Below are 25,871 nucleotides of genomic sequence, written 5' to 3'. Positions count from 1 at the left end.
ATGCTTTTCTAATTGGAGGGCTGTGACCAGTGGTGTTCCACAGGGATCAGTGCTGGGACCTTTGCTGTTTGTAGTATATATAAATGATTTGGAGGAAAATGTAACTGGTCTGATTAGTAAGTTTGCAGACAACACAAAGGTTGGTGGAATTGCGGATAGCGATGAGGACTGTCAGAGGATATAGCAAGATTTAGATTGTTTAGCGACTTGGGCGGAGAGATGGCAGATGCAGTTTAATCCGGACAAATGTGAGGTAATGCATTTTGGAAGGTCTAATGCAGGTAGGGAATATACAGTGAATGGTAGAACCCTCAAGAGTATTGAAAGTCAGAGAGATCAGGGAGTACAGGTTCACAGGTCACTGAAAGGGGCAACACAGGTGGAAAAGGTAGTCAAGAAGGCATACGGCATGCTTGCCTTAATTGGCCGGGGCATTGAGTATAAGAATTGGCAAGTCATGTTGCAGCTGTATAGAACCTTAGTTAGGCCACACTTGGAGTATAGTGTTCAATTCTGGTTGCCACACTACCAGAAGGATGTGGAGGCTTTAGAGAGGGTGCAGAAGAGATTTACCAGAATGTTGCCTGGTATGGAGGGCATTAGCTATGAGGAGCGGTTGAATAAACTCGGTTTGTTCTCACTGGAACGAAGGAGGTTGAGGGGCGACCTGATCGAGGTCTACAAAATTATGAGGGGCATAGACAGAGTGGATAGTCAGAGGCTTTTCCCCAGGGTAGAGGGGTCAATTACTAGGGGGCATAGGTTTAAGGTGAGAGGGGCAAGGTTTAGAGTAGATGTACGAGGCAAGTTTTTTACGCAGAGGGTAGTGGGTACCTGGAACTCGCTACCGGAGGAGGTAGTGGAAGCAGGGACGATAGGGACATTTAAGGGGCATCTTGACAAATACATGAATAGGATGGGAATAGAAGGATACGGACCCAGGAAGTGTAGAAGATTGTAGTTTAGTCGGGCAGCATGGTCGGCACGGGCTTGGAGGGCCGAAGGGCCTGTTCCTGTGCTGTACATTTCTTTGTTCTTTGTTCAGTCATCAATGTTACAAAAAGAGATGGTCTGCCTATTTCCACATTGCTGTACAAGCAATTGCTGATTCCTAGCGTACCCCACTGTATACTTCCCTCCACTAGAAAAGCACCCACACACCATCACCTTTTGCCTCTTACCCTTTCACCAATTTCATAACCAGGTTCTCATTGTCCCTTTTATACCGGACACTTTTATTTCCTCAATAATTCAGTTAGAGATGAGAGTTACGGGAGTGGTTTTTGTAAAGGAAAGTTGAGATATTATCGGATTTTTGCATGCAGTGGGTGTGCAGAGAGATGGAGAGGAAGCAAAAAAGAATGAGAATTGAAGGATGTAAAGGAAACTGTGTTCTGTGGTCAGGAAAGGCTGCCAGGAGGGGTTGGTTGTGCAAATGGTATGTAAGAAGAGAATTGTGATAATATGGTGTGAAGAGAGGAAATGAAACGAGTATGGTTGGCACGAGAAAGAGGTGCTGCACTGTTCCGTTATGATTGTATGCCACAGGATGTGATTGAGCAGAATGAATTAAGTTGTAGGTGGGAGGGGTGGAAAGCTAAGGGATGTTGGGTGCTGTTAGGAAAGATGAAAGGTGACGATCACTGCTCGCCTTTGCAATTTTTTTTTAATGATCGGACCTGGGGGTACTGGCACTGCTGTGCAGTGGTCATTGGGGGATATCTAAAAGCAATAAGTAATTATAGTCACTCTAATTTTTGCTTAATTGAATTGCTTCCAGGATTCATTTATTGGGGTGTAAATTAAATCCAGCAATTAGAGGCCAGTTTAATCTCAGCAGTGGGAAAGCATTGAGAAATTAGAATCTGGGGCAAAATTAACAGTCAGACAAGGGTGGATTAATTAAAGAAAGCTAGTGTAAATTTGTTGAAGACAAATTGTGCTTAATAACTTGAGGGTTGATATGATGTACATGGACTTCCAAATGATTTTTTGATTAAGTGACTCATAATAGGGTTGTCACCAAAATTGAAACCATGGAATAAAAAGACAATGAATAAAAAGGTTGGCCAAGTGGCAGTAAACAGAATTGTGGAAAACTTACTTGTTTTGCACCGTGGAGTTAATCGGGGATCATTGTTAGGATCACTACTTCCGTGTTATACATATTTTTTTATCAAACATTTTATTGAGGTATTTGTGATTTTGTAACAATAACAGAAGAAACAGTGTACATACAAATATAAACATAGTGCAAAGGCCGTCTTCCTCCCTCACAGGTCCCACCTTTCTTACATACTAATCTAAGCTTTAACCCCCCCCCCTCGCTGACGGTTAATTTTCTCTAAAGAAGTCGACGAACGGCTGCCACCTACGGATGAACCCTGACATTGACCCTCTCAGGGCAAACTTGATTTTCTCCAGACAGAGAAAGCTAGCCATGTCAATGAGCCAGGTCGCTGACTTCGGGGGCTTTGAGTCCCTCCAAGTCAATAGTATCTGTCTCTGGGCTACCACGGACGCCAAGGCTAGAATGTCTGCCTCTTTCTTCTCCTGGACTCCCGGATCCTCCGACACTCTGAATATCGCCACCTCTGGACTCGGTGCCACCCTTGTTTTTAACACATTGGACATTACATCTGCAAACCTTTGCCAGAATCCCCTGAGCTTCGGGCATGCCCAGAACATATGATCATGGTTTGCTGGTCTTCTTGCACACCTGTCTTCTATCCCAAAGAACCTGCTCATCCAGGCCACTGGTGTGCCCGGTTAACGACCTTAAATTGCATCAGGCTGAGCCTGGCACATGGTGTGGACGCGTTGACTCTACTCAACGCATCCGCCCAGAGACCATCCTCTATCTCTCCTCCTAACTCCTCTTCCCATTTGTGTTTCAGCTCCTCTGTCTGTGTTTCCTCTGACCCCATGAGTTCTTTATACATGTCCGAAACCCTCCCCTCTCCCACCCATACTCTGGAAACTACCATGTCCTGTATCCCCCTTTGTGGTAGGAGCGGGAAGGTTGAGACCTGCCTGCGTAGGAAGTCCCGCACCGGCAGGTACCTAAACTCATTCCCTCCCATCAATTCACATTTCTTCTCCAACTCCCTCAGGCTGGGAAAGATCCCCTCTATGAACAGATCTCCCATCCTCTCGATCCCTGCTCTTTGCCAGCTCCTGTGATATACATGTGGAGGGTGTAATTTTTTTAAAAAATGAATAAATTTAAGAGTATCCAATTATTTTGTTTTCCAATTAAGGGGCAATTTAGCGTGGCTAATCCACCTACCTTGCACATCTTTTTTGGGTTGTGGGGGTGAGACCCACACAGATACTGGGTGAATGTGCATCAGTGACCTAGGGCCGGGATCAAACTTGGGACCTCGGTGCCGTGAGGCAGCAGTGCTAACCACTGAGCCGCCAGTGAGGGTGTAATTTCAATATTTGCATATGACCAAACTTTGAAGTATTGTGAACTGAGGAGGATAGGTGTCGACTGCAGAGGACATAAGGCGTGGACACGCCAAAGTCCAAGATGTGCATGTTCGGTGGATTGGCCATGCTTAATTGCCCTTGGTGTTCAAAATTGCCCTTCGTGTTGGGTGGGGTTACTGGGTTATTGGGATAGGGTGGAGATGTGGGCTTGGGTAGGGTTGTCTTTCAAAGAGCCGGTGCAGACTATGACACATGCCAGATGAAATTTAATGGAGAGAAGTATGAAGTGATATATTTTGGTAGGAAGAATGGGGAGGAACAATAAACTGAAAGATACAATTCTAAAGGAGGTGTAGGAATAGAGAACCTGAGAGGACTTGTGCACAAATTGTTAATGATGCTGGCCAGGTTGAGAAAGTGGTTAGAAAGGCACACTGGATCCTGAACTTAGAGACACAGGGAACAAAACCAAGGAATTTATGAGGAACATTTGTAAAACACAAGCTCAACCTCAGCTGAATTATCTTGGGTACCACATTTGTTATGTGAATGAATGAAGAATGTGAAGGCTTTCAATAGGGTACAGAAAAGAAATTATCCGGGAATGTCTGGGCTAAATAGCTGGCTTTTAAAGACGTCCAAGGCAGGCCAGCAGCACGGTTCAATTCCCGTACCAGCCTTCCCGAACAGGCGCCGGAATGTGGCAACTAGGGGCTTTTCACAGTAACTTAATTGAAGCCTATTTGTGACAATAAGCGATTTTCTTTTCATTTCATTTCAACAGAAAGAGACCAATCTGCCTGACATGTCTGCCACACCTCCGAAAGAACAGTTTGGCTAGTCTCACTCCCGCCTTCTCTCCATAGCCCTGCATTTTCTTTTCTCTTCAGATAATTATCCAATTTCATTTTGAAAACCATAATTTGACTCTGCCTCCACCACACTCTCGGGCATTGCATTCCGGATCCTAACCACTCGCTACACCAAAGAAGTTTTTCCTTGTGGTGCTGTTGCTTCTTTCGCCAATCACCTTAAATTAGTGTCTTCTGGTTCTCGATCCTTCCAACAATGGGAAACAGTTTTTCCCTATCTGCTCTGTCCAGACTCCTCATGATTTTGAATAGCTATCTACATTTACGAGAATGGTTCCAGTTCAGTTCCATGGATAGACTCTTCATAGAGAACTGAAGGATGAAAGGAGATTTGACAGGTATTTAAAATGAGTGGTCTAGCCAGAGAGAAGCTGCTTCCTTTGGCAGAGAGGTGGGGGGACGAGATTTAAGGTGATTGTCAAAAGGCAACGTGAAAGAACTTTTGTTTATGCAGCAATTGGTTAGGATCTGGAATCCACTGCCTGAGTGTGGAAGAGATTGATTCAATGGTTTTCAAAAGGAAATTGGTAAGCACCCAAAGATGATAAATGTGCATGGTTACAGGAGACTGGTGGGGTTGTGGAAGTAGCTGAATTGCTTTTGCAGAGAGCTGACACTGACTCAAAAGTCTCTAATGCTGTAACCATTCTGAGATTCTATCATTCTGCCTAAGGAAGAATTTAATTGAAATGGTTTAAACTATTTGTCAATTTACATAGGATATGTGGCACTGAAACAGACTATTCAACCCAGCTAGTTCACGCCAACATTATACTTTCATCAAGCCTTTTCCCATCTTTCCTCATCTAATTCTATAAGCATAACCATCTATTCCTTTCTCCCTCATTCTCGTCTAGCCTAACCTTAAATGTATCTATACAATTCACTTCAAGAACTCGCTGTGGTAGCAAGTTCCACATTCTCACCGCACTATGTGAATGAATGAAAGAAGAGTCTTCTGAACCTCCCTCTGGTTGGCAGTTGATCGGATGGTTACCACATTGGGTCTTAAATCCAAATAAAACTGTTTCGCTGATGCAAACAGCAGGTCAAGTTATAATAGCAGAGACCCTGACCCTGGATGTCAATCCTAGGGTATGTAATATAACAATTCTATGCTGGTTGGGTTCTACTTGATTTGTACTTGTTATGACTATCTAGTTCATGGTTTGTGTTAATGTTTAAGAGGGCATTTTCAGCATAGTTAGTTCTGAGAAGATTATTATCATGACAGTAACTAAAATCCTGGCTTTCGAGGTTACCTGAACACCTAAAAGAAAATGCAATTCAGAAGGTTATTCTAGTTGTTTAATAGTCTGAATATAACTCTTCAACTCTGACCTTTTTGATGGAATTGGGCTAGATCTTCGAAAGTGAGGAGTTGAAACCCCTTGTGAGGGAGACAGTTTTAATGAGATTGTGACTCAGTGGTCATTAATATCTGGGGGCTCATTGATAATCCTTGGTAAATGTCTTGATTGCAGCTGCCATTTAATGTGCAGTGTGCTATTTACCTGTTCATTCATATTTTCCTCATGTTAATTTTGAATGTTAAAGAGTACTTTTCTGACTTTGTATAGTAAAGTTTATTTTGTCAGTTTAAAATCATGGAATCACTTGGTTTTATTCTCCTGTGGGATACTGGGATTTTGCACTTTGTCTACTTCAAACAAAATGTTACTGGTCCCTAAGCGGATTGTGACATACAGATTTTTTGCATGATGTCTTTGGAAACTTCCAGGGACAAAATTAAAGGCCCTTGTTGATGAGTGATTGGTTGTCATCTAAGCAGATATTTGGATTTTGGAATTCACCTAATGGATCTCCAGCAGATTTTTGGCAAAGGTAAAGACTTAATTTACTGTTTTGATTGCTAGTTCACCCTCCTATCAGCTTTATCTTTGAGGATTTTTCTTTTCCTATGATTTCTATCATCAAAAAAGAAGAATGCAGCAAGATTATAGGCACAACGTTACCTCCCAAGTTGCACACTATCCAGTTGGACATCGTATGCTATTCCATCATCAGTCCAAGGATTTAAGCAATTTGAAGAGGCTCCTGCACTACCTTGGCATGGATGATTTAAAAGGGGAACTGTAGTCACAGTTTGAATTGAAACTTCAGTCCTACAAGTTCTTGCGTTCCATTTCCATGCTTTAAATACAAACTACAGATCGAGGCCTATTATAGAAATATTTTGTCCAATAGCACAAAATAGTTTGCATGAGGGAACTTGATGAAAAAATATATTCCTTTTACTCTTCAGTTTTCACAATGAAAAGGAAGTTGAAGGACTACCTTGAGTGGAACTGAGACTCTTGCAAAAGAAAAAAAAAAAGTCCGATCCAGAGCAAGGCTCATTAAAATGCAAAGCCTCTCAAAAACTTGCCCAACACCCACACCTCCGTGTACAATGGTAAGCAGTTTCATTGATTGCTCCAATTGGACCTGGATCTGTAACTTAGAGGATAGACTGCCTCATTTGAGAAGTATAGTGTAACAACGTGCACTTTCATTCCAAGTACTTTGAAATCCTTTCTCTCTGCTCTTCCAGTGAAGCTGCTGTGAGGGATAACTAGCAATTCAACATAACACATTACTTCACCTCTTGCCAGCAATCTGCTTGAAATCTACTGGGTCTGTTTCAAAATCTAAATACTTGCTCAGATAACATAAACAATCATCCATCAGTGAGCCCCTCTAACCTTTCCCTGGACGTTCCCAATGAAGTCATGCAAACATTTAGTACAAATCAAGTAAACACTGTTGAGCTGCTACCTCACATTCTTGGGATCATTTGCCATATGCACACAATCCATTGGTAATGGAGGGTTTTGATATTGACCCCTGTGTTAGGGGTGCTGGACAAGAAGGAGATACTCATGGTACAGCTGTATCATTCCAGATGAGCATTCAATAACATTTTTAATTTGTGCCTTTTAAGCAAAGATGATTGTGGATTACAAGATGAGTCTTTGGAAAGTGTCTAATCTTTGTCCTGCTCCGTTCCTGATCTAACTAGTTAGTTTACATTCCTGTCATTGGCGAACGCCAAGCTGCTGTTGGCTTCTCTGCCTTTTGTAATCCTGTTCTTGACAGCTTGGATCTAGCATGTTTCACTTGTGGGGACCATGAATTGGATTCAATTTGAATTGTTTTTGGAGCAAGCTAGGAGATGGATTAAGGGCTTGCTCTATGCACTCTGAACATTGTCAAGTTCTTTTAGAGTTACAAAACCAATGATGCTGCCTTGAATACAGGGGTGATAACCCAAATTTGTTTGAAATGGATACTATATCAGGGAATGTGGCACAAATGGTACTTAACATTGACCAGTTAATTAATGAACGTTTGAGATTGATGCAAAATATTCTGGGGCCATTAACAAGCATGCTGTCTGTTGATCTTCTGATGGAGAAAAAGTAGTATTATTGGGTGCTTGCGTCATTTTATATACCAGTGTTCTGTGACTGCGATGATTGAATAATTGCCAACAACCACAGCCATCTTTACTTTTTGTCCGGTATGTCTCCAGCAGTTGGAGGGTTTCTCCATGATTCCATTGTCCATTGACCTCTGTTTTTGGAAGAAAAAAAAAATTTACTCATTCATGGGTGTCAGTGGCTCGCCCAGCAATTGTTGCCCGCCCCTAATTACACCTGAAACGGTGGTGGCGAGTTGCCTTTTTGAATCTCGTATTGTGGTGTGTAGGTGAACCCAAAGTAATGTTAGTAAGGGAGTTTCAGAATTTTGACCCGGCGACAGTGAAGGAATGGCAATATAGTTTAGAGTCAGGATAGTGTGTGGCTTGGAGAGGAGCTTGCAGGTGGTGTTCCCATGCATCTGCTGTTTTTGTCGTTCCAAATGGCAGAGGTTTGGAAGGTGCTGTTAAAGGAACCTTGGTGAATTGTTGCAGTGTATCTTGCAGGCATTCTGCTGCCACTGCATCCGTGGTGGTGGGAGTGAATATTTAAGATGTTGGATGGGGTGCCAGTCAAGCAGGCTGCCTTGCATGGGTGGTTGAGCGTCTCGAGCTGTTGGAGCAGGCAAGTGGGCATATTCTATTACATTGCCTTGTAGATGATGGACAGGCTTTGGGGAGTTTACAGGTGAGTTACCCGTTGCAGAATTCCTAGCCTCTGACCTCTTGTAGCCACAATATTCATATGTATAGTCCAGTTGACTGTCTGGTCAGTGGTAACCTCCAATATGTAGATAATAGGGGGTTCTATTCTGGAGAATCCCATTGAATATCAAGGAGAAATGGTTGTATTCTCTCTTGTTGGTGATGGACATTACCTGGCACTTGTATTGTGCAAATGTTATTTGCCATTTATTCAGCTTAAGCCTGAATACTGTCCAGTCTTGTTCATATCGATCTGGACTACTTTGATCTCTGAGAAATCACAAATGGTGCTGAACATTGTGCAATCATTAGTGAACATCCCCGCTTATGACTTTCTGATTGAAGGATGGTCATCGATGAAACAGTTGAAGATGGCTTGGGCACTAGCCTGAGGGCACTAACCTGAGGAACTCCTGCAGCGATGTCCTGGGACTGAGATAATTGACCCCCAACACCCCCAACCATCTTCCTGTGTGCTAAGTATGACTCCCAACGAGTGGAGAGTTTCCCCTGATTACCATCAATTTCAATTTTGTTAGGGCCCTTGATTTTATTTGGTCAAATGCTATCTTGATGTCAAGGGCAGTTACTCTCACCTTACCTCTTCAGTTTACTTTTGTCCATCTTTGGAACAAAGCTGTAGCGAGGTGAGGAGCTGAGTGGCCCTGGAAGAACCCAAACTTTGCATCAGGTGAGTGGTAATTGCTGGGCAAGTGCTGCTCGATCACACTTGATGACACCTTCCATTACTTTGCTGATGATCGATAATTTGGTACTTTTTGTGAACAGTTTTCCATTTTGTCAGCTAGATGCCAGTGTTGTGTACTGGAAAAGCTTGGCTAGGGACACAAATTTCTGGAGCACACATTTTTAGTACTATTGCTGGATTTAAAAAAAAATTATTAGAGTACCCAATTATTTTTTTCCAATTAAGGACCAATTTAGCGTTGCCAAGCCACCTACCCTGCACATCTTTGGGTTGTGGGGGCGAAACCCACGCAAACATGGGGGGAATACAAACTCCACAAGGACAGTGACCCAGAGCCTGAGGAAACCCACGCAGCCACATGGAGAACATGCAGACTCTGCCATGAGGTAGCAGTGCTTGCCACTGTGCTACCCTTATTGCTGGATTGTTGTCCAGCCCCACAGCCTTTGGAGTATACTTTGTCTTCAGCTGTTCCTTTATCATTAACATGTGGAGTGGATCAAATTTACTGAAGATTGCCATTTTGGGGACCTCAGCAGGAGGCTGAGATGGATCATCACTTAACACTTCTGGCTGAATTTGGTTGCAAATTCTTCAGCCTTGTGTTTTGCATTGATCAGCTGGGCTTTCCCTTTTAATGGGGATGGAGAAGTTTGTGGAGCCTCCTCAGGTTAGTTTCATTGTCCACCATCCTTTTTCATTTATGTGGCATGACTGCTGAGCTTAGAACTGATTTTGGTTGTGGGAATACTTAGCTCTGCCAGTCACATTCTGCTTCCACTGTAGTCCCATGTTGTCATTTCACCTGGTTGGCGCCTCATTTTTAATGTATGCCTGCTGCTGTACCTAGCCTGCCCTCCTGCACACTTCATTAAACCGTGCCCAGCTTGGTGATAATGGCAATGGTATGTCAGGCCCTGCGGTTACAGATTGTGATTGAATACAATTCTGCTGCTGGTCTATAATCCATTGTGGATGCCCAGTTTGAGTTTCTAGATCTATTTGACATCCATCCCATTTAGCACATTGATAGTATCACACAGCACAATGGAGGGTCTCCCCCATGAGGAGATGGGACTATGTTTCCAGAAGAATTGTGGTGGTCACTCCTACCAATACTTTCATGTACAGATGCATCTGCGACAGGTAGTTTGGTGAGGACAAGGTCAAGAAGTTTTTCCCGCTTGGCCAACTGCTGCAGAACCAGCTGAGCATCTGTGTCTTTTAGAACTTGGTCAGTAGTGATGCTACCAAGCCACTCTTGGTGATAGACATTGAAGTCCCAAATACAGTTTACATTGTACCCTAGCCACCCAGAGTGCTAACTTCAAGTGGTGTTCAACATGGAGGAGTACTGATTCAGGGAGGGATACTGGTTTCCTTGCCCATCATTGACTTGATTCCGTCATGGGGTCCGGAGTCTATGATGGGGACACCCCAGGCAACTCTTCCCGATTGCATACCACTGTGACGTCACTTCTATCCTGCTGGTGGGACCTCCTTATCCATGACTGATGATGGACGTGTCTGGGACATCGGTTGTGAGATACGAGTTTGTTCGTAAGATATGATTCTGCAGGACAACAATTGCACTTTTGGCCCAGATGTTAGTGAAGAGCAGTTTGCGGGGTTGACAGATCTGGGTTGTCGTCATTTCTTGTACCCAAGGTGATGCCAGGTTGTCCATCTGGTTTGATACAACCAAGTGGCTTGCTAGACCAGTGTTTTTCGAACCTTTATTCCCAGGACCCACTTCAGCCAACCAGCCAAGCTTTATGATCCATGCCGGGCGACCTTTGTGACACACATGAAAAGGGAGCCTGTTTGGTCCTCATGATCTCACTTGAATCCGTTTCAAAGGAGGAGAGGGCAATGCACATATCAGGTGCAGACTTCAGCCAGTTCCTTTGTGCCGCCTTCATCTTTATGAAAACAAAAAATCCAACCTCGCACATGAAGGGCAATAGCAACAAAATGCTTGTTTCACCCAGCACTGGATACTCCTGGAAGATATTATTGACAGCCTCATGGGCTTTTGGCATGTTTTTAATATGATAATACAGGTCAGGTAAAGCAACATAATATTTTAATTTGGAGTTCGCTGTAAGTTAATAGCTGACTCGGGTCTCAACCTCAAAAGAGTTTCTTCTTTGTAGGCCGTGGAGTTGTGTACAGAGCTAACTCAAGCACTGCTCTGTCCTGCCCTGGACTCTGCTGAGCAGCGCTCGCCAGCAGTTTCAGTTGTGAGATCCTGTCAAGTTAGTACACTGAAAACGATCCATCTTCACAGTCCTCTTGCCAGCAGCTGGAAAATGGAAACAGCTCTGCTCTGTGATTTGACACCAAAAGCAAATGCATGGAGGGCATTTGACATCAAGTGCATGTGTCGGGCACATGAACTGCTGTCTGATGCTGCTTCTCGCCACAAGACTGCAGATAGCCTCATTTCATTGCAAATGTAGCAGCTCCCGTCATTCTCAATTTAAAAGCCAGTAGCGGCTATTGGGTACTTCTCCCCTGATTGGGACCACCATAGGAACGACGCGACCAATCGCTCCGCGACCCCCTGACACCTGCACACGGGTCGTGAACCCGCACTTTGAAAAAACTCTGTGCTTGACCACTTCATATTCATTTAACCACATTACTATGTGTCTGGAGTCACATGTAGGCCAGTCCAGAAAAGGATTCTGTCCTGAAGGACATTAGTGAGCTAGATTGTTTTTTACAACAATCAACGATATAGTCTCAGTGAGACTAACTTTTAATTCCATATTTATTACAAAAATATTTAAATTCCGTTAGCTGCCACGGTGGGATTTGAGCCAGTATCCCCAGAGAATTGGCTTGGGCCGCTGGATTGCTAGTGACGTTACCACTACACTATGCATCCCCTTTGGTGTAATGCTGCTATGGTGATAGTGACATCTCCTATTTTCTTCTGGTATTCATCTTTTGTATCTATGTCTAGAACCAGGCTGTGAAGAGGGTTGGAGCCAAAAAGGTCTGGTGAAATTTAAATGTTAGCAAGCAGTTTATTGGTATGTCTGTGTTGCATGATGATTTTGTCCACCACTGATTACATGTTTTATTTATACATGACCGCTAAACTGTATTCAAAAGTTGATGATTATATTTCTTACGAGCTCGTTTTTTGTCAGCTTTGACTCAGCGCGCAGTTTGAAATAGAATGTGCTGGGTCCAAGCTTTACTGGAGACATTTTAGCATGTAATAAAGGCTCAGACTTCCAATGAAATGCAGAAGGAGCGCAGCCAAATCAGTGGCCCCGTTTTTAGGGCAACATGCAGAAATAAAAGATTGTGTGGGACTATTCAAAGAGAAATTATATTTTGTATCTGTCCTAGCCACCATTTATTCTTGACACAATGAAAATAAAATAAATTCTACTTTACTGTGCATAAATTAGTCTACAATGCAATTGTGTCTGAGGAGTTTTAGGATCTCATGGGGATGTGAAAAGCATTATTTAATTGCAACTCCATTCTTTAATGCATGTTGTTCATATCAGTGCTATGATGGCTATTTAAAACCCAATGTGCTGTGCAAATGCAATATCCTGTATTTGTTTTCTTGTTCCATTACAGATGAGCCAACACGATCCTTGAGTGGTCTAATTTTGAAGAATAATGTGAAAGCACATTTACATAATTTCCCAAATGGAGTAACAGACTTCATTAAAAATGAGTGCCTGAAAAACATTGGTGATCCCTCGCCCTTAATAAGAGCTACCGTTGGTAAGTTTGTTAAATAATGTTTTGACCTATTGATTCTTGACACTTTTGGAACAGCAGTAGCCGACTTAGCAGAAGACTGTTGTAAGTACGATCATGGCTGATGTACCTCAACGCCATCTTCTTCACTATCCTCATAAGAACATAAGAACTAGGAACAGGAGTAGGCCACCTGGCCCCTCGAGCCTGCTCCGCCATTTAATGAGATCATGGCTGATCTTTGTGGACTCAGCTCCACTCTCTGGCCCGTACACCATATCCCCGAATCCCTTTATTCTTTAGAAAGGTATCTATCTTTTTCTTAAAAACGTTTAAAGAAGGAGCCTCAACTGCTTCACTGGGCAAGGAATTCCAGAGATTCACAACCCTTTGGGTAAAGAAGTTCCTCCTAAACTCGGTCCTAAATCTACTTCCCCTTATTTTGAGGCTATGCCCCCTAGTTTTGCTTTCCCCGACCAGTGGAAACAACCTGCCCGCATCTATCCTATCTATTCCCTTCATAATTTTATATGTTTCAATAAGATTCTCTCCCCCCCCCCCCCCCGCATCCTTCTAAACTCCAATGAATACAGTCCCAGTCTACTCAACCTCTCGTCATAATCTAATCCTCTCAACTCTGGGATCAACCTAGTGAATCTCCTCTGCACTCCCTCCAGTGCCAATATGTCCTTTCTCAGGTAAGGAGACCAAAACTCATGTTCCTTAATTCCTTTTAATATTAATACGTCTGTTACTTACTGTGTTGTGTAGGTGCCACAACTGTTTCCTCAGCCTTCTGAGCTTGAGAACTCCAAAGATCTGCAACCCTTTGAAGAAATTTCTCCCCATTAAAGTCCTAAATGACTGACCCCTTTCTTTTGAGATTGACACCCAGCTCTAGATTCCACAGCATCTACTTGGTCAAGTCCATTAAAAGTTCAATATTTCAGTTAGATCCCTTCTCATTCTTCTAAATTTCATGGAACATAGGCCTATTCTTCTCAATCTCTCCTCATCCCAGGAATAGGTGAAAGGAGTACAAATGATTGACGAAGAAATGCTTCACCTAGAGGGTGGCTGGAGTCTGGAACAGACTTTCTAAATGGATGGAGGCAGTTTAGATTGAGGTGTTCAAAAGAGAATTGAGTTGCTATCTGAAAAGAGATGATGTGCAAGGTTACAGGGATAAGGCAGAAGAATGGTATGTGGGTAGAATGCTCTTTCATCGAGCCAGTGCAAACGTGTTGGACCGTGAAGCCTCCTGCACTGGAAAGGTTCCTTGAATCAGTCTCAACAAACTTTTGTTGCCCTCCCTCCAATGCTAGTATATCCTCCTTTCTTGGCTAAGGATACCAAAACTGCACACCGTCTTCTTAGATAGTGTATTGAGATCAAGGATGACTTACTTCCACTCTGGTTTGATGGATTTTGAGATGAAACTTAAGCTCAGTGTGTGTTCTGCAGACTTTGCAACTTGCAGGACATGTGGTGCTCTGACTGTCAGGTGGATGAGTTGTTGGAAGGTTTGTGTGCTCTCTGTGATGCCTGTGTTTCCGATGAAGTGTCTTGGTGTGTTTGATATCTTTTTGACTGAACTTGTTCTGTTTTAGTCGGTCACAGACCAGTGAGGATGTCTTGACTATTTAGGGCTGCTTTGAGGATATCCCAAAAGTGTTTATGTTGTTCTTCTGGAGTCTCCTTGCCACAATTGAGTTCAGGGTAGAGTCTGGTGTCATGCATAGAGCATGCCCTGCCTGGCAGAGCTGGTTTTGAGTGGTTAGTTTCTTCAAGGTCCTATCTGATTGCAGTAAAACTTCTTAAACACTTGAACTCCATTACCTTTATAATAATAGCCAACATACCATTTGATTTTCAAATTGCTTGCTGTGCCGGCATATTACTTCTACATGATTCATGTACAAGGCCACCCAGCTTTTTGAAAACCGACATTTCGCTCTCACCGTAACAAGTATTCTGCTTTTTTCCCCCCAAAGTGGTATTCTGTTTTTTTTTCTTTCCAAAGTGGATAATTTCACACTGCATGTTAAGTCTGCCTTGTTCTGATATACTTAACCTGTTGATACCCTTTTTCTGCCTCTGCATCCCCCCTCACAGCTTACATTCCCGCCTAACTTTTGAGTTATCAGCAACTTGGATACATCATAACTAGATCTCTACTGTAGATTACAAATAGCTGAGGTATATATTCTTTGTGCAATGGACTTGCATGATTTTGGAGGCTCTGCAATAGTTTTGTCCTTTCAGTGTTGACCTTTGGTCTAGGACAAGTACTGCTCAAGTCCTTGAGAGTGTTTAAACTTGCCTTATTATCTAGCTAAGTTTGATAAGTTTACATGAAGGATAAACAGAAAACCTATTTTATATTGTTTCAGCTACTCATTCAGTTCTGTGCCTACCCAGAATTTCTTCTTCCAAGAAGAGGCAGAATTATTATACTAGACTCAATTTTACATTTTTAACTACCAAATGATGTATTAACCAACATGTGCATGAGCCAATAAATAGCAGAAATATAATTTTCCCAGTTAAGATTTAAGTCCCATATAGCTGAAAATTGAGCGAATTGCTTAAATAATTTTTTCCCTTCAATCAGTCACAGGAGTCATTTACCTTAATTTATACACATCAAAAGTCCTAGTGAGATTGCTTCTGATTGCATCATTCAAAGTAGTAGTAGAACATTTGGTATATATTTATTGAAGTTTGTCTATTATAAATAAGCATATAAATAATAGATATAAATATGAAAATCTGTGTGGTAATTTAAAAAATTTTTAGATCCCAACCATTCCATTACTTAATCTGAGCTGCTGCAACTTTCGGACCTTGGCTAGGAAGCAAATGCTTTTGACTTTCCTATTTGTATTCAGCATTACACCAAAGTCCCTCAAGGTCATCTTAACATGATTGGTGATAATGAAATAAACTTTCTGCTGTGGATTTCAGTCCCTCCAGATATTCATCCCTAAGTAAACACAGTAATCAGCCCCTCTCCCATGACCCACACAGGTCCACATTGGAGCATCGGCACCATAAACACTGGAGCAGTTGGAGAGATCTACCATTGTCTTCAGGCAACTGGGGAGGGGCAATTTTGCCAACATCACTGCCATCCCAAGAACAAATATATTTTAAAAGTAATCCTAGTTTTGGATAGAAGTTTTAAATAGAAGCATGCATTCCAGACTTAGTTAATTATATTGTAAATGTTCTCCAAAAATTGATAGTAATTGACACCACTTCTCTCGCCTGTGGTGGTGGAATTTGAGACAGAAATGTTGTTAATCTTGTGTTGTTACAGGAATCTTGATTACAACCATAGCCTCAAAGGGTGAGCTACAAAACTGGCCAGATCTCTTGCCTAAATTGTGTGCACTTTTGGATTCAGAAGATTACAACACTTGTGAAGTAAGTGTGTTTTGTAGATTTTGAAAATTTTAGAATGTAATTTGTTCAGTTGTCAAGCCAATCGATAACAGTGTGAAAGGTCCTACTTTGGGAACAGTATGTCTTTGATATTTTAATTGAAATAGTATTAGCATTACCTAAAAACTAGCCTAAACAATAATAGTTTGAATTTTCCTATCTTCATTTTGGGAAATTCCAGAGTGACTGGAAGTGAAAAGTAAGGTATTGACATTCAATTCTATGCCCTTGTCTTTAATGCCTTCAGATTTTCCACTAAAAGTGAAGACAATTTCTGTAAGTGGCGTCATGTTACTGTATATAAATTGTACTTAAATAATACTCTGGTGAAAACTAGCAGCTTTTGTACTTCCTCCCCTTATGGTCTATCTGTTGCTGAAAACATAATTGCGTGAATTGTGCTGCATTGCTGCTCAGTTTCTGACAGGTGTAAGTGTATTTAGAGGGGCACTTAACAAAACCTTTGAATTGCTATGTTTACTTCCTAATTAATTTAATTTGGGGGGGGGGGGTTTATGTTCATTAAAACATTATTATATTCAATAAGTATTGCTCTGTGGCTTTCTCTTTATTTTAACAAGATATTTTAACAGATACATAATTGTACACCTATTACAGTTTCCTTCATGTTCGTGTTCTTCAGAGTAAGAGAGGAATGCAGAGGGGCAAGATTAATTACACTATCTCTGTCTCCATCTCAACCAATGCTTACAAAACTGCCTCACTAGTCCAATTGTACTGAAGTTATGCTCTGTGAACGTCTACACCACAGGATAATTTAAGTTGCATCTGGGGTCATATATAACATGAACCTTTGCCTGTACTAAGAAGTAAAAAATAATTGACTTGTGCATTGGTTGCTACAGTTGGCTAGTATATTACATCGGTGGTCATTGCTCATCGGTGTAACAAGGCACTGTTTTAGTGTACCAGGATTCCCCAAGGTGTAAATTGTCATCCCCTTTCCGTAAACCTGTCAACTTTCACACAGGAAAGGATTTCATTCAATGAATGTCCAGTTGTTCAGTCACCGTAAACACCAAAAGTATGAAAGAATTGCATAAATGCAAGTGTTTTCATGACCACTAGACATTAAGTGCAATCATTATTGTAATGCAAGAAACATGACCAGTGGGGACAGTACATTCCCAAAGGGCCATAAATAGTAACTGTCCAAGAATCTACCGTAATTCTTTGAGGCAGGTGCGCTCCAGTAAATAATGATGATTATGTCATTACCAGAATCATCAGAATGGACAAAGGACATTCTAAAGGCATGCAAAAAGTACCTTTTTTTTTTAAAATAATATTTTATTGAAAATTTTTGGTCAACCAACGCAGTACATTGTGCATCCTTTACACAACATTGTAACAATACAGATAATAATGACTTTTTTTAAATTTAAACAAAAACAACAACAAATAAATAAATATTAAATAACAAAAAATAAAAACTAGCCCTAATTGGCAACTGCCTTGTCTCAGGCCACACACCCCCCCACCCCCCATCCCCCCCCCCCCCCCCCCCCCCCCCCCCCCAAGTCCTGGGCCGCCGCTGCTGCCTTCTTTGTTCTCCCCTATCTATCTTTCCGCAAGATATTCGACGAACGGTTGCCACCGCCTAGTAAACCCTTGAGCCGACCCCCTTAGGACGAACTTAATCCGCTCTAACTTTATGAACCCCGCCATATCATTTATCCAGGTCTCCACCCCCGGGGGCTTGGCTTCTTTCCACATTAGCAATATCCTGCGCCGGGCTACTAGGGACGCAAAGGCCAAAACATCGGCCTCTTTCGCCTCCTGCACTCCCGGCTCTTGTGCAACCCCAAATATAGCCAACCCCCAGCTTGGTTCGACCCGGACTCCTACTACTTTCGAAAGCACCTTTGTCACCCCCATCCAAAACCCCTGTAGTGCCGGGCATGACCAAAACACATGGGTATGATTCGCTGGGCTTCTCGAGCACCGCACACCTATCCTCCACCCCAAAAAATTTACTGAGCCGTGTTCCAGTCATATGTGCCCTGTGTAATACCTTAAACTGAATCAGGCTTAGCCTGGCGCACGAGGACGACGAGTTTACCCTGTTTAGGGCATCTGCCCACATCCCCTCCTCAATCTCCTCCCCTAGCTCTTCTTCCCATTTCCCTTTTAGTTCGTCCATCATAGTCTCCCCTTCGTCTCTCATTTCCCTATATATATCCGACACCTTACCGTCCCCCACCCATTTCTTTGAGATGACTCTGACCTGCACCTCTTGTGTCGGGAGCTGCGGGAATTCCCTCACCTGCTGCCTCGCAAAAGCCCTCAATTGCATGTACCTGAATGCATTCCCTTGGGGCAACCCATATTTCTCGGTCAGCGCTCCCAGACTCGCGAACTTCCCATCCACAAACAGATCTTGCAGTTGCGTTATTCCTGCTCTTTGCCACATTCCATATCCCCCATCCATTCCCCCCGGGGCAAACCTATGGTTGTTTCTTATCGGGGACCCCCCCAGTGCTCCGGTCTTTCCCCTATGTCGTCTCCACTGTCCCCAAATCTTCAGTGTAGCTACCACCACCGGACTCGTGGTATAGTTCCTTGGTGAGAACGGCAATGGGGCTGTCACCATAGCCTGCAGGCTGGTCCCCCTACAGGACGCCCTCTCTAATCTCTTCCACGCCGCTCCTTCCTCCTCTCCCATCCACTTACTCACCATTGAAATATTAGCGGCCCAATAATACTCACTTAGGCTCGGTAGTGCCAGCCCCCCCCTATCCCTACTACGCTGTAAGAATCCCTTCCTCACTCTCGGAGTCTTCCCGGCCCAAACAAAACCCATAATACTCTTTTCTATCCTTTTGAAAAAAGCCTTCGTGATCACCACCGGGAGACACTGAAACACAAAAAGGAATCTCGGGAGGACCACCATCTTAACTGCCTGCACCCTCCCTGCCATTGACAATGCTACCATGTCCCATCTCTTGAAATCTTCCTCCATCTGTTCCACCAACCGCGTCAAATTTAGCCTGTGCAATGTGCCCCAATTCTTAGCTATCTGGATCCCCAGGTAACGAAAGTCTCTTGTTACCTTCCTCAACGGTAGGTCTTCTATTTCTCTACTCTGCTCCCCTGGATGCACCACAAACAGCTCACTCTTTCCCATATTCAATTTATACCCTGAAAAATCCCCAAACTCCCCAAGTATCCGCATTATTTCTGGCATCCCCTCCGCTGGATCCGCCACATATAGTAGCAGATCATCCGCATATAAAGATACCCGGTGTTCTTCTCCTCCCCTAAGTATTCCCCTCCATCCCTTGGAACCTCTCAGCGCTATCGCCAGGGGCTCAATCGCCAGTGCAAACAGTAATGGGGACAGAGGACATCCCTGCCTTGTCCCTCTATGGAGCCGAAAATATGCCGATCCCCGTCCATTCGTGACCACACTCGCCACTGGGGCCCTATACAACAGCTGCACCCATCTAACATATCCCTCTCCGAACCCAAATCTCCTCAACACCTCCCACAGATAATCCCACTCCACTCTATCAAATGCTTTCTCGGCATCCATCGCCACTACTATCTCCGTTTCACCCTCTGGTGGGGCCATCATCATTACCCCTAACAACCTCCGTATGTTCGTGTTCAGCTGTCTCCCCTTCACAAACCCAGTTTGGTCCTCATGAACCACCCCCGGGACACATTCCTCTATTCTCATTGCCATTACCTTGGCCAAGACCTTGGCATCTACATTGAGGAGGGAGATTGGTCTGTAGGACCCGCATTGTAGCGGATCCTTTTCCTTCTTTAAAAGAAGCGATATCGTTGCTTCTGACATAGTCGGGGGCAGTTGTCCCCTTTCCTTTGCCTCGTTGAAGGTCCTCGTCAGTAGCGGGGCGAGCAAGTCCAAATATTTTCTGTAAAATTCAACTGGGAATCCGTCCGGTCCCGGGGCCTTTCCCGTCTGCATGTTCCTAATTCCTTTCACCACTTCTTCTACCGTGATCTGTGCTCCCAATCCCATCCTTTCCTGCTCTTCCACCTTGGGAATTTCCAGCCGATCCAAAAACTCCATCATTCTCTCCCTCCCATCCGGGGGTTGAGCTTCATACAATTTTTTATAAAATGTCTTAAACACTTCATTCACTCTCTCCGCTCCCCGCTCCGTCTCTCCATCTTCGTCTCTCTCCCCCCCTATTTCCCTCGCTGCTCCCCTTTTCCTCAATTGGTGTGCCAGCAATCTGCTCGCCTTCTCTCCATATTCATACTGTACACCCTGCGCCTTCCTCCATTGTGCCTCTGCAGTGCCTGTGGTCAGCAAGTCAAATTCCACATGCAGCCTTTGCCTTTCCCTATACAGTCCCTCCTCCGGTGCTTCCGCATACTGTCTGTCCACCCTCAAAAGTTCTTGCAACAACCGCTCCCGTTCCTTACTCTCCTGCTTCCCTTTATGTGTCCTTATTGATATCAGCTCCCCCCTAACCACCGCCTTCAACGCCTCCCAGACCACTCCCACCTGAACCTCCCCATTGTCATTGAGTTCCAAGTACTTTTCAATGCATCCCCTCACCCTTAAGCACACACCCTCATCCGCCATTAGTCCCATATCCATTCTCCAGGGTGGACGCCCTCTTGTTTCCTCCCCTATCTCCAAGTCTACCCAGTGTGGGGCATGATCCGAAATGGCTATAGCCGTATATTCCGTTCCCCTCACCCTCGGGATCAATGCCCTACCCAACACAAAAAAGTCTATGCGTGAATAGACTTTATGGACATAGGAGAAAAACGAGAACTCCTTACTCCTAGGTCTACTGAATCTCCACGGGTCCACCCCTCCCATCTGCTCCATAAAATCCTTAAGCACCTTGGCTGCTGCCGGCCTCCTACCAGTCCTGGACTTCAACCTATCCAGCCTTGGTTCCAACACCGTGTTAAAGTCTCCCCCCATTATCAGCTTTCCGGTCTCCAGGTCTGGGATGCGTCCTAGCATTCGCCTCATAAAATTGGCATCGTCCCAATTCGGGGCATACACGTTTACCAACACCACCACCTCTCCCTGTAATTTGCCACTCACCATCACGTATCTGCCCCCGTTATCCGCCACTATAGTCTTTGCCTCGAACATTACCCGCTTCCCCACTAATATAGCCACCCCCCTGTTTTTCGCATCCAGCCCCGAATGGAACACCTGCCCTACCCATCCTTTGCGCAACCTAACCTGATCTATCAGTTTCAGGTGCGTTTCCTGTAACATGACCACATCTGCTTTAAGTTTCTTAAGGTGTGCGAGTACTCGTGCCCTCTTTATCGGCCCGTTAAGCCCCCTCACGTTCCACGTGATCAGCCGAGTTGGGGGGCTTCCCCCCCCCCCCCCCCCCCCCCCCCCCCTTGCCGGTTAGCCATCATCTTTTTCCAGCTTCTCGCCCAGTTCCCACGCGGCTGTATTTCTCCCAGACGGTGCCCCCCCGCCCATCCTTTCCCGCACCCACTCCCCCCTTTCCCCAGCAGCAGCAACCCAGTAATTCCCCCCTCCCCCCACCCCCGCTAGACCCCCCGCTAGCGTAATTACTCCCCCCATGTTGCTCCCAGAAGTCAGCAAACTCTGGCTGACCTCGGCTTCCCCCCGTGATCACGGCTCGCCCCGTGCGGCGCCCCCTCCTTCCTGCTTCTCTATTCCCGCCATAATTATCATAGCGCGGGAACCAAGCCCGCGCCTCTCCCTCGGCCCCGCCTCCCATGGCCAACGCCCCATCTCCTCTCCCTCCCCACCTCCCCCCATCACCACCTGTGGGAGAAAGAAAAGTTACCATACCGCAGGATTAATCATACAATCCCTCTTCGCCCCCCCCCCCCCCCCCCCCCCCCCCCCACTCGTCCCACCACTTTGTCCAAACGTTCATTTTCGTAGTCCAATCATTCCAATTTTTCTTCTACAATAAAAGTCCACGCTTCATCCGCCGTCTCAAAGTAGTGGTGCCTCCCTTGATATGTGACCCACAGTCTTGCCGGTTGCAGCATTCCAAACTTTATCTTTTTTTTGTGAAGTACCGCTTTGGCCCGATTAAAGCTCGCCCTCCTTCTCGCCACCTCCGCACTCCAATCTTGATAGACGCGGATCACCGCGTTCTCCCATTTACTACACCGAGTTTTCTTCGCCCATCTAAGGACCATTTCTCTATCCTTAAAACGGAGAAATCTCACCACTATGGCTCTGGGAGCTTCTCTTGCTCTCGGTCCTCGCACCATAACTCGGTATGCTCCCTCCACCTCCAACGGACCCGTCGGGGCCTCCACTCCCATTAACGAGTGCAGCATCGTGCTCACATATGCCCCGACGTCCGCCCCCTCCACACCTTCAGGAAGGCCAAGAATCCTCAAGTTGTTCCTCCTTGCGTTATTTTCCAGTGCCTCCAACCTCTCCACAGATCGTTTCTGGTGTGCCTCCTGCATCTCCGACTTCACCACCAGGCCCTGTATGTCGTTTTCATTCTCTGCTGCTTTCGCCTTCACGACCCGAAGCTCCTGCTCCTGGATCTTTTGTTCCTCTTTCAGCCCTTCAATCGCCTGTAGTATCGGGGCCAACAACTCTTTCTTCATTTCCTTTTTTATCTCCTCCACGCAGCGTTTCAAAAACTCTTGTTGTTCAGGGCCCCATATGAAACTGCCACCTTCCGACGCCATCTTGGTTTCTGCTTGCCTTCCTTGCCGTTGTTCCAAAGGATCCGCTGCAATCCGGCCACTTTCCTCTCCTTTTTCCATCCGTGTCCAGGGGGAACACCCTTCTGGTTTACCGCACGGTGTTTTCAGCCGTTAAAATTGCCGTTGGGGCTCCTATCAAGAGCCCAAAAGTCCGTTTTACAGGGAGCTGCCGAAACGTGCGACTCAGCTGGTCATCGCCGCACCCGGAAGTCGCAAAAAGTACCTTAATTGCTGTACAGTACAATCCAGCCAGGATGTCAGGAACATGATGTGCACCTTTTCAAATTGAACTCCTGATAGATGTCTGGAGACATGTGGAGAAGTTTGAACAGCAGTCAAGGGAACCACTGCAGGGGGAGGTTTTTGACCGGGGCAGATGCGATGGGCCGAAGGGCCTTTTCTGTGCTGCAGACATCAATGACTGTAACCTGAATGATATCATAGATATCATAGAATTTACAGTGCAGAAGGAGGCCATTCGGCCCATCGAGTCTGCACCGGCTCTTGGAAAGAGCATCCTACTTAAGCCCACACCTCTACCCTATCCCTGTAACCCAGTAACCCCATCTAACCTAAGGGCAATTTAACATGGCCAATCCCCCTAACCTGCACATCTTTGGACTGTGGGAGGAAACCGGAGCACCCGGAGGAAACCCACGCAGACATGGGGAGAATGTGCAGACTCCGCACAGACAGTGACCCAAGCCAGGAATCGAACCTGGGACCCTGGAGCTGTGAAGCCATAATGCTAACCACTATGCTACCGTGCTCTGGAGGAATAGCAAGATTGGGCACATTTTTCTGACCTATCCGTGTCATTGCTGTAATGGTCATGTTCTCTCTCTGTCTCTCTCCCTCTCTCTTTCCCCTCCCCCACCCTTTGCCATCTTTCTAGCAACACTAAACTATTCATATACACCGATTTGGCTTGAATACCATATATTCTGGGCTGTTTAGCACAGGGCTAAATCGCTGGCTTTGAAAGCAGGCCAGCAGCACGGTTCAATTCCCGTAACAGCCGCCCCGAACAGGTGCTGGAATGTGGCGACTAGGGGCTTTTCACAGTAACTTCATTTGAAGCCTACTTGTGACAATAAGCAATTTTCGTTTCTGTATTGTGATTTTCTAATAAATTTTACGCAAAAATTCTTTGTTTTCCTACATTACTTCTGTCCCACCGTGCCTCTTGCAGTACCAACAGGTGTGCTTCCTTTCAGCTCTATTATCTTTCTTCTTTCTCCTCCCACAGTCACAGAAAGATAAACGGTAGTTGGCTGGTGCCTTGCCACAAGGCAGTTTGCCTACCTGTCTCCGGCTGGCTGAGGCCCCATTGGGAGCTGGTGACTTTTTTTTTCATCTGCTGCAAGGCTGGTTTCTGTTGCATGTTCGGGCATCTGTAAGCTGGCGGGTGGACACTAGAGTATCGGGGGACACATCAGGGAATTTGACAGAGTGGTAACTGACAGTTATTGGGAATAGTGTGTTTTGGCTGTATTTCAGACCCAACTGTTTTAAAGTTGGAAGTGAGCCTGCTGTCCTCTGTGCACCAGGAGTATCTGTTGCAGCAGTTACTGTAATTTGTTCTTCTGTTGAGTGAGAAGGAAGGCGAGATGCTACCAATTGTTCTGGATTTAGAGATTACTTCAATGCTGAACATGTATAAAAAAGAGGAACCATTAAGGTAATATTCTGCAAATTACTCCCTGAAGCACACACTAATTGGCACAGGATCAATAAGGTTAAAGAGGTAAATGTGTGGCTCAAAGATTGGTGTGGGAGAAATGGGTTTGAATTCATGGAACTTGGCTCTAGTATTGGGGAAAGAAGAAGCTGTTTCAATGAAATGGCCTTCACTTGAATTATGCTGGGGCCAGAGCCCTGGCAAATTGCATAAGTAGAGCTGTAGATAGGGCTTTAAATGGAAAACTGGAAAATCTAAGTTGGAGGAGAAGGTAGGAGTGCAGGTTAATGATGAGGCTGATTGTTACCAGAAAATAAAAGGAGGTGACAGGACGAGGGAATATCATATTGCACCAAGGAATCATAGAAGGTAAATTTGATAATAGAACAAACATAAAAAGGCTTTGTATCTAAATGCACCAAGCATTCAGAATACAATTAATGAATCAACAGTGAAAATAGAGACACAGGGGTATGATTTGGTGGCGATTCTTGAGCCGTGGTTACAAGCAGACAAGATCTGGGAGTTGAATATCCAAGCATTCTAGGTATTTCTGAAGGATAGACTGAAAGGAAAAGGAGGTGGTGTACCTTTGCCAGTAAAGGTCCCCAAACAGTAGGTTTCCAGTGGGGCACAGTATAAACCAGGAAACACTGGGGGCTTGTAAGAAATGTACAGCAATAATTATGGGTGATTTTAATGTGTAGATCAACAGGATTACCCAAATTGGCATGGGTGGCCTCAAAGGAGAGTTAATTGAATATATTACAGATTGTTTCTTGGACCAATATGTTGTGGAACCAACCAGGGAATAGGCTATTCTGAATTTGGTATTGGGTAATGAGGAGGGATTAATGACCTCTAGGGCAGAGTTAGCATCACAAAATTTTAAATTCAGTTTGTGTCCCACACGAGGGTTCTGGAATTAAACAACAAAGGTAATTACATAGACATGAGGACATGTTTGGCCCTAGAAGACTAAAAGGCAGGACAGTTGATAAACAGTGACAGTTGTTCAATTCCTCCCAATTAAAGTATATTCCAGAGAGGAAGAAAGATTGTAAGAGAAGGAAAAAACATCCATGGCTAAGCAAGAAAGTTATCAATGACATAGAGGCATTACCATATTGCAAAGAACAGTGGCAAGATGGAAGATTGGGAAACGTTTAAAGATTAACAAAAGGT

The 25,871-nt window shown here is 44.5% G+C and overlaps 1 protein-coding gene across 7 annotated transcripts in view; it reads left to right on the top strand.

Annotated features, from left to right (window-relative positions):
- tnpo1 (transportin 1) overlaps positions 1-25,871 on the top strand; it is a 233,726-nt gene that overhangs the window by 91,102 nt on the left and 116,753 nt on the right. For all 7 annotated transcript variants that reach the window (XR_011949032.1, XM_072516131.1, XM_072516134.1 and 4 more), the window contains exons 4-5: positions 12,749-12,898; positions 16,197-16,303. Coding sequence is in view for 6 of the 7 variants with exons in the window: in XM_072516131.1 (XP_072372232.1) it covers positions 12,749-12,898; positions 16,197-16,303 (257 nt within the window). In the remaining variant the exon portion in view is untranslated. The remainder of the gene's footprint in view (positions 1-12,748; positions 12,899-16,196; positions 16,304-25,871) is intronic.

This window comes from Scyliorhinus torazame, chromosome 9 (assembly GCF_047496885.1).
Source record: "Scyliorhinus torazame isolate Kashiwa2021f chromosome 9, sScyTor2.1, whole genome shotgun sequence".
Taxonomy (NCBI): domain Eukaryota; kingdom Metazoa; phylum Chordata; class Chondrichthyes; order Carcharhiniformes; family Scyliorhinidae; genus Scyliorhinus; species Scyliorhinus torazame.
This window is presented reverse-complemented; position numbering and strand designations above follow the sequence as displayed.